Source organism: Vairimorpha ceranae, assembly GCF_000988165.1.
Source record: "Vairimorpha ceranae strain PA08 1199 chromosome Unknown NODE_46, whole genome shotgun sequence".
NCBI classification, from domain to species: Eukaryota; Fungi; Microsporidia; family Nosematidae; genus Vairimorpha; species Vairimorpha ceranae.
In genome coordinates this window covers 25,411-34,922 of record NW_020169341.1, presented here as the reverse complement: position 1 = coordinate 34,922, position 9,512 = coordinate 25,411, and the positions used below count along the sequence as shown (strand labels likewise).

Below are 9,512 nucleotides of genomic sequence, written 5' to 3'. Positions count from 1 at the left end.
GTTCTTAGAAAAAGTTAATAAATAAAAACTTATTTAGTATTTTCTATAAGTTTTTTAAAATAACTATAGCTAATGGTGTAATATAGTTCTTTTTAGTTTAATTGGTTAAAGTCGGCCTGTTCGGTATTTTTTGATATTTCCAAAGTTTGAAATTTTTTAACCCCAATTTTTCAGTTTTAAAATGGATTTACACTTGCAAGACGAAGTCTTAAAAGTGTAAATTCATTTTAAAACTGAAAAATTAATGCATAATTAACAAATAAATAATAAGTAAATAAATAAAAAATTAATAAATTTACAAATAAACAAATAAACAAATCATTTATAAATAAATATTAATAAAATAATTTTAATAAGACCTCTAGACTGTTGCTTCCTTCGTTTCTTTTTAACATAAATCTTAATAAGTATATGTCAATTAATTTCCATGTTCTGCTTCTTATTGGAATTGTTCTTTTTATTCCACTCCAGTTACCTTCTATAGTATTGGTATGCGTGTTAGTTTGCCTGTTAACAAAATGTTTTGAGTGGTTTACAGTTTGATGTTTAAAAAATTCCTTGGAAAGATTTGAATAGCCTTTCCAGCAATCACTATAAATAGTCGTTTCTTTTTTAATGTATTTTTTACAAAACGTCGTTAAAGTAAGGCTGTCTCTTTTTTCTACGTGTCTTAGCACGATTCTTTTGTTAATTCTTTCGACGGCGCCCACAACCCAAACGCCTTCTACTCTGTGGCCTCTGTTGTATTTTCTCCTGCCGAATTTACTTTCGTCAATTTCAACTATCGCATTATTTCCACCAATTCTATCAAACTTATTTAAATATAAGTCTAATCCACCTAGTGATCGTAGCTTATCGCAGATTTCAAAGACCGAAGATCTATGAATTCCTGCAATTCTGGCGATAAGATCGCAAGGAACATTCTCGATCCACATATATATTACTTTTATTAAAGTAATAATAGGAAGTGACGTGTTTTCAAAAATTGTTTCTTTATAGCTAGTGAACTTACACTTACATGCAGGAAAATAACAGACAATCCTAATCTTTTTCTTCAGTTTACGTGTATCTGAACCTCATTTATAACATTTTCGATTGTTATAATGGTTATTGATCTCATTTGCTAATTTTTGGTACTCCTCTTCTTCTTTGAGTTTTCATTTTAGGAGTTAAAAAATTTCAAATTTTGGAAATATCAAAAAATACCAGTCTGCCCGATTAAGTCCTAATAAAAATTTTATAGTTACAAAATTCTATTTTTTAGCTAATATAAAAAAAGATTTATTCAATTATGTTTAGTGAGTTTTGTTGAATTCTTATCTAACTGACAGATCCACATTTGAAATATTGTTCAATAAGTATGATAGAATAAATATGATTTATTTTAGTTTTATCTAAATTTATCACGTCCCTCTTTTAGGCCAAATTATTTATGTTTTGTTTACATTAATGTCACATTAAAATTAAAATGGTTGAAAGTTAATTTGTATAAATTTTTTTTGTTAATATGGGATTGTATACTTACTTATAAAAATTGTCTTTTTTTTTAGTGCAATATTTTCAAAAAAATATAAAAAATAATTTTTTTATTACAAAATTACATAACTAGAGCTAATTTAAAATTATAATCTACTATTAAAAAGTTTATAGAACTGTTTGGTCTCTTTTTTCATCACTTGTTTTTCAAAATACTTCTTACAAGAATAAAATTAAAGAGCAGAAAAAAAGTAAAATATTAGAAAGACAAAAAATTACAAACAATAATTTTAAGTGAACGTTTATAGACTTAAGATTAAATATAAGCTTTGAACGCAAAAGCCAATAAAACGTCAAATATTGCGGTTTTACGATATATATAGTTTGACTTGTTTTATTGTAGCTCTTTTTCTTCTATTGTAATCGTGTGTATAATAGTTGCCTTGTCCACAATATAGAGTATAATTTATATAATTTGTTTTTTTTTATAAATTTTTATTTAAAACAATCTATAAAAATTGTTTTAAATAGTGATATGCCTTTGTCATAACTATGTAAGGTTTCATCTTTTACTTATATATTGGCTGTTCTAGTGGTTGTACTACACTCGATGTTTATATTTCTTTTACCATTTGTCTCAAGGATGCTTGCTTTTGTCAAATTTAAATTTTAACCATATCATACCAAGCCTTTTATTTACATTGTCTGAGAATCGTTTCTTTTGTTTTTTTGATTTACAAGCGGCTTATCCTTTTTTCCTTGAACCAATCAAAAAATTTTCATCTTACACTAGCAAATATTGTTTATTTGACAATAAATATTTTAATATATTGACAATGTATGGCAATAAAGATAACGAATAATAAGAAAAAATACATTGAAAATAATAACACAATAATATATTAACAAATTAATAAAACAAGTTGCATTCAGAAATAAAAAATATTAAATTAATTTAATTAAATATTCATCTCCAAATATTTCTTTAATATCATACGCTTTTTCTTGTTCTACCACTTTTCTTATGTACCTGTCACCATCGTATAAATTAAATACTTTTATTAGTTCTTTAAGCTTTACACATTTTTTGTCATCCTTTTTTAAATACAAATCTAGTTTCCTTAAAAATACAGAATTATCTTCATCCTTAGCCTTTTTTATAAATGACTCCTTTCTTAATCTTTCTTTCTCTCTTATTCGGTCTAAGATACTAAAATATTTTTTTTTAGTTTGTATTTCTACTTCTAATTTATTATTTACATTTTCTTTTTGTTCAGTAATCTTTTCTGGTCCCAAATTTTCTTTTATTTTGTATCCTTCTTTTTGCTTAGTAATCCTTTCTAATGCTAATATTTTTACGTCATCTTCTTTTAATATTTCTAATCTTTCTACATCTTCCACATCTTCATTCACTCTACACTCTTCTTTTTTATTTTTTAATTTATAATAATCCCAAACTATTTTATTGAATTCTTCTGGTGTACACAATAATTTATAAGTAAAAGTTTTCTCTCCTTCAAGTTCAATTATTTTTACTGTTATTTTTTCTGGTATCAAAAACCTTATTTTTTCAATATCACTAATATTTACTCTTATTTTTAAAACATCTTCTATACACTTTTTACATTTTATAAAAATATTAGATAAGCCTCTATTAGTGTTATATTTCTGTATTGTCATCATTACTCTAAATATTTTAGTAAGTTTTAAATATTTTTTAGGAAGTAAACAGTGGTAATTAGTTTCTGTAGAGTAAAGAGATGTAGATGAAACAGGAGTAAAAGATAAAACCCTTTCTCTAAGTGATAATTCATCACTATGTATATTATTGATTATTAATTTATCACTTTGTATTGTATTATTACTCATTTTAATCTCTTTTACTGTTATTTCTGTACTCATATCACTTTCTTTAATTAAACTTGCTTTTCTTTTATTTTTAAGAAATTTATAAATATTTTCTTTCATTTTTATGGTGCATAAATGAAAAAAAAGTTAAAGGAGAATATTTTGGAAAAAAGATCAGAATAAAGAAAAAAAGCATATTATTTATTTAAAAAAGTTTAGTAAATAACTAAATTGTAAATAATATTTTTAGTTTGTAGAATAATTAAAGGCCGAATTGAAGCATACATCCAATCTTGTACTATTTTATAATTTACTGTAAAGAAGAGAGAAATTAGTGAGTTTTATAAAAATGCTGTTAATTGCCTTCGGTAAAAAACTTCTCTAAAAAAATGCAAGTAACCTTTAAATTGCTAATATAAATAAAAAATAAGAATTAATTTATAGAATAAAAGAATAACAATAGGAATATATAACTAAAAATAAAAGAATAACAATAAGAATATATAAATAGAATAAAAGAATAATAATAAGAATATATAACTAGAATAAAAGAATAATAATAAGAATATATAACTAAAAATAAAAGAATAACAATAAAAATATATAAATAGAATAAAAAGATATCCAATCCGATAAATCTCAAAAGCTTAAACATGTCCCTTACACTTTAGAATATTTCTCAATAATCTTCCTTCTTTCTTCCATGGGCTTAATTAATATTTCACGTATTTCATACCATTCAAACATAGTTAGATTATTAAGTGTTAGTGCTCTACCCTCCATTTTACTAAGACCTGTCAGTGTCTTCTTAAATCTTATTTCTTTTAATTTGTCAATTAATCCAATGCACTCCTCTTTCCGTTCACTATTATAACTTTCTCTTATCACAAGTTTACCGGTACAAAATATATTCTTAGGTATTGAAATATACTCATGCTGATTATTTATCTCTTCATCTATCAAGTTATTTAAATACTGGTAAGTGTAACAAGCTGGTATTCTTAAGTAAGCCAAATTCCCTTTTTTAAGTTCTAATGCTATGTACAATGGTATCTTAATAATTGAGAGAGGCTTTATATTTGTGTATGTATTATGTATCAGTGATAATGTATTGATATTTGAACAGGGTTCGATTTCTATTAATTCTTCTAATGTGATAAATTTTAATTCCTGGGGTGTCAGCATTAAAAGAAGGGTAAAAAAGTGTATTTAGATTCAAACTTTTTATATATATTGAATGATGGCAAGTGTAAATACTAAATACATAATAAAAAAGCAAGCTTGCAGCCAAGTTTGTGTCTTAAAGAGTTAGAAATAAATTAAAGTTTAACATCTTTATTTTAATTATTCGCTTTTAAGAATTATCTCAATTAGCACTTTTTCAATATATGATAGCATTAATGATCCTCTTTTAAGTTTTTTTTCAGTTAATTTGCTTTTTAAATCATCTTCTAAAAGACTGTTAAAACTTGTATTTAAAGTACCAATTGTTTTTTGTAATAATTCAACTTTAGGTTCATCCAGCATTTCAAGTACATTAAACTGTTCCATAATCTCTTCAACATTATGTACGTACATTACTTTAGCGCAACAATTGAAAAAAATATGATCTGAATTTTCATACAATACCTTAAGAATAGGTAAAAATAAACCTTGGCTTTTTCAGGGGAACCAAATAATGATATTTTAAAAAATGGTTCGGAATAGACATTTAAAAAATAATTTACCAAAACTTTTTTAGGTATTTTAGAAATACAATAATAAGATTTAGCCATAAAAACGAATTCTTCTTTAGTAAATTTGGGTGTTTGAGTCGCTTTTGAGTATTCATTAAATGCAATATCAGTATCAAATTTTCCTAATACAGTATCTTTAAGAGATATCTTATGAAATGCATTAAAATACGACCCCAAAATGCTAGTGTATCTGAGAAGTATAAATATAAAAACTGTTAGTAATACTGAACACATTGATAAAATATAAAATCCCTTTTTTGATGACATATATGGGTAAAAAAGTATACTTTTAACTTATTGAAAAAAGGAGAAAAAATTAAAATTATTTATATTTTATTTGTCATGTCATTGCAGATACTATACGTATTTTAAAAAAATTAAAGGTTTATTTTCCTGCTTGTTCTTCCACCCCAGTTACCCTCTTTTCTTTTATTTTTTCGAAAAAATCGCCCGCCTTTTAAAATTTTATATTAATGACTAGCTTACACCATTTCGTTCAAAACTTACTACAAATACATTTATAGTTTTTTTGCTTTTAAAATGTATGTTACATCTTAAAAGCAAATTTTAAAATAAATTAACATTAATAATTTAAAATTTGTTTTTTTAAATTTTATGAAGTCTCCAATAATACACAATTTAAAATTAAAATAACCGAATAAAATAAAAAAAATGCACAAAGATATTGTGCCGTGATTAATATGATAAAAGATACTGTAGGACAGTAAAGATGTAGACATGCCAATCAGTAGTATTGGGTTGGTGGCTTTTACATATCTGTTATATAAATAATAATTATTAAATAACCCTATGTTTTATCCAAACAGATATAATAAATTTTTTTTTTACTAAAAATAAAAAAATTTTACAAATTTTTTAAAAAAAAGGTTAAAAGATTAATAAATATTAAAATTCAAACCTTCTATTTATATTGACAAGCTTATGCTATACCGTTTAAAACGAGGTTACAAACACGGTGTGTGTTCTTTCTTTGTTCATGTATGATACGCCTTTGGGCTTGTTTGCACGGTTTAAATTGCAAAATCATAAATATTAAAATTATATTTGGAAATTAAAATAATTGAAAAAATTAAAACTAATAAAAAAAAATTTGTAACGTCTGTTGGAATAGAAATATAACCAATTGAAAAGAAGACCGGTTTAGTGAAACAACACAACTTTAGTATGAACGGTTGTGATTAGTACTTTAGGTATTCTGGCCTTGATACATCAAAACTTCACAGTTTATTAATCTCTAATAAATATTAAAATTTTTTTTTACCAATAAAGATGTTTTTAACTACCTCCGACAACGTCCATATAGTATAAATTCTATAATAATTTTCGGTTATATTTTACTGTCTTCAAATAAAAGATCTAAACAGAAATTACAATTAAACTAAAAAAGGGATAAAAATAAAAAAATGTTCCGATTTAAACTTTTTATACATATAGACTAGCTTGCGCTATCCGGTTTAAAACGGGATCATAAATATAAAGTATGTTCTTTATTTTTATTTGTATGTTGGGCATTTATGTATGTACTTATTTTATTATTTTTAATTGCAGGTTGTCCCTTTTTATCATAAATTAAAATTTGCTGTAGACACCTTGTATAGACTAATTTAACTAAATAAAAGAAAGGAAAAATGCACATAAACAACGTTACATGCTTAGAGAAATAAACCTAACACTTATGCTACTCATTCTTAATAAAAAATACAAATAATTTTACAAATTTTTAAAAAAGAAGGGTTAAAAAATAAAAAAATGTTTAGATTCAAACTTTTTATACATATAGAAGACTAGCTAAAGCAACCCGTTCCGAAAACAGAAATCTGGATTTGATGTTGGCTTGCTTATGATTTTTTTGTTTCAAATGCATAGTATGTCGTTGTAATAAATTTGAAATTTTACTATATTTTTCTATGAATTAAATTCTACAATGTCTATATTCTCAACAGTTTGATTAAAAATACAACTTACAAGAATACAGCGTAATAATGTTTTGTGCGAACATTATAGCTTTACCATAGTGTTAGCTAATAAAAAAGTATTCATAAAATTTCAAAAAGAAAGGCTAAAAATCAAAAGAAAATTTTTTCTTATCTTTTTATAATATAGTAGATAGATAGATGATGACAAATTTTAATACTAAATACACAATAAAAAAGCAAACTCGAAGCCAAATTAATGTACTAAAGGGTTAGAAATAAATTAATGTTTAACATCTTTATTTAAACTCTTTGCTTTTAGGAATTATCTCAATTAGTGTCTCTTCAATGTAAGATAACATTAATGATTCCTTTTTTAGTTTCCTTTCAGTTAATTTGCTTTTTAAATCATCTTCTAAAAGACTGTTAAAACTTGTATCTAAAGTACCAATATATTTTTGCAATAATTTAATCATAAGTAAATCGTTGCTATTTCTAGGCGTGTTAAACTTGTTCATTATATTTGTGACAAAATTGGCATAGATTTTAGCAATAAAATTGGAAAAAATAAAATTAAAAGCTACTTGCCAAGTTTCAGTCAAAATGGGCATAAGAAATTTGACTTTCTCAGGAGATTTAACTATCGATGAATTTAAAAGGAATTCATTATAGACATTTAAAAAATAATTTACCAAAACTTTTCTAGGTATTTTAGAAATACAATAATAAGATTTAGCCATAAAAACAAATTCTTCTTTAGTAAATTCGGGTGTTTGAATTGCTTTTGAGTATTCATTAAATGCAATATCAGTATCAAATTTTCCTAATACAGTATCTTTAAGAGATATCTTATGAAATGCATTAAAATACGACCCCAAAATGCTAGTGTATCTGAGAAGTATAAATATAAAAACTGTTAGTAATACTGAACACATTGATAAAATATAAATTCTCCTTTTTGATGACATATATGGGTAAAATAGTATATTTTTAACTTATTGAAAAAAGGAGGAAAAATAAAAATTATTTATATTTTATTTGTTATGTCATTGCAGATACTATACGTATTTTAAAAAAATTTAAGATTCATTTTCCTGCTTGTTCTTTCGCCCAGTTACCATCTTTTCTTTTTTTTTTCGAAAAAATCTCCCGCCTTTTAAAATTTTATATTAATGACTAGCTTACACTATTTCGTTAAAACTTACTACAAATACATTTATAGTTTTTTTGCTTTTAAAATGTATGTTACATCTTTGGGCTCGTATGTATTGTTTTTAAACACAAAATAGCTCATTTTGATAAATTAAAATTTGCAAAATCACATTTTTTACGATTTGAATAATTAAATAAAACTATAGTAAAAGCAAAAAATATTGTGCTGTGATAAAATATTAAGCTTTTCAATAATGTTACTTTTTCTTAATAAAAACAATTTTTTTAATTTTTATATAAATGTTTTAAAATAAATAACTGTTTAGGTTTAAATCTTTTCAATCAATCACTCTAAAGAGAACTCTTGAAAGTGTTTCGATGGAGTTCAGACGAGGAGCAGGTCTGAAAATTGAGGAACCTAGAAGGGAAGAGAATCTTAGGCAGAAATTTACCCACGTTAAAGTCATATTTTGATAACATAAAAACTCATAACAAATTTAATTTTTAAATAAAATATTTTTTAGGTTTAAATTTTTTATAAATATAAAAAATTAAATAAATGGTCAGTTTTAAACTTTTTATATATATTGATGATTGATGATACTTTATTAATAAACAGCAAGGAAAGGTGGATTTAAATGCCATCATAAATATGTTATTTTTAAAAATAGCAATATAACAGTAATCTTTTAAACAGATTTATATGTGTTATCTTGTTTAATTTATTAATAATTTGATTTCTTGCATAGGATTGATATAGACAGGCTGTAAATCAGCACTATTGAAATGATAGCCTTGACATGTCTGTTTTTTACTAGTTTTGTAAACTATATTTCAACATTTAGTTTTATATTGTTATTTAAATTATTTATTTAAAGGTTAGTTTTTTCTTTTATTTTTGACTTATTGGTTCAGTGGCACCACTGAACAAATTTGGTGATAGATTCAGCTCTTACCCTTTCTCTGGTACATTTATTTCATCTCTTCTTCGGTACTCCAACGAGATACTCTCAAGGTCTTCTTAAGTGTCACCGATTAGATGTAAGCCACAATCCGGATTTTATATTGTATAATATGTATATATTTATATTATACTTTACTAAGTAAATGGAATCTATTAAAATTGCTTTTATACATTCTGTAGAGTAAAGATTTATTAAGAACTTAACTGGATTGTGACATATATTAACACAAAATGTGCAGATTATACGACATATTTTAACAGAAAGAAAGTAATATATTTATGAAGCAGTTTTACTTTATTTATTTTTTCCTGAAGCAAAACTTGTCTTTTAGATTGTACTTAAACATAAAGATGCTACCTTTTTGTTTAAGCTAAAAATAATATTATTTATTTATATCCTGA

General features: G+C 24.3%; 5 protein-coding genes across 5 annotated transcripts; all 5 read right to left on the bottom strand.

Annotated features, from left to right (window-relative positions):
* Positions 1-335: 335 nt before the first annotated feature.
* Positions 336-935, bottom strand: AAJ76_4600033988 (putative transposase-like protein; the record flags this gene model as incomplete). Its single annotated transcript, XM_024475708.1, has 1 exon — positions 336-935. The coding sequence occupies one exon, from the start codon at positions 933-935 to the stop codon at positions 336-338; it is 600 nt and encodes a 199-aa protein (XP_024330525.1).
* Positions 936-2,421: 1,486 nt separating this feature from the next.
* AAJ76_4600031479 (hypothetical protein) lies at positions 2,422-3,444 on the bottom strand (the record flags this gene model as incomplete). The annotated part of the gene is made up of 1 exon (XM_024475707.1): positions 2,422-3,444. One exon carries the CDS (start codon positions 3,442-3,444, stop codon positions 2,422-2,424), a length of 1,023 nt encoding a protein of 340 aa, XP_024330524.1.
* Positions 3,445-3,984: 540 nt separating this feature from the next.
* AAJ76_4600030414 (dna replication complex gins protein psf2) lies at positions 3,985-4,509 on the bottom strand (the record flags this gene model as incomplete). The annotated part of the gene is made up of 1 exon (XM_024475706.1): positions 3,985-4,509. One exon carries the CDS (start codon positions 4,507-4,509, stop codon positions 3,985-3,987), a length of 525 nt encoding a protein of 174 aa, XP_024330523.1.
* A 392-nt stretch (positions 4,510-4,901) lies between these two features.
* AAJ76_4600029596 (hypothetical protein) lies at positions 4,902-5,327 on the bottom strand (the record flags this gene model as incomplete). Its single annotated transcript, XM_024475705.1, has 1 exon — positions 4,902-5,327. One exon carries the CDS (start codon positions 5,325-5,327, stop codon positions 4,902-4,904), a length of 426 nt encoding a protein of 141 aa, XP_024330522.1.
* Positions 5,328-7,293: 1,966 nt separating this feature from the next.
* On the bottom strand, positions 7,294-7,962 carry AAJ76_4600026961 (hypothetical protein; the record flags this gene model as incomplete). Its single annotated transcript, XM_024475704.1, has 1 exon — positions 7,294-7,962. One exon carries the CDS (start codon positions 7,960-7,962, stop codon positions 7,294-7,296), a length of 669 nt encoding a protein of 222 aa, XP_024330521.1.
* Positions 7,963-9,512: the final 1,550 nt, after the last annotated feature.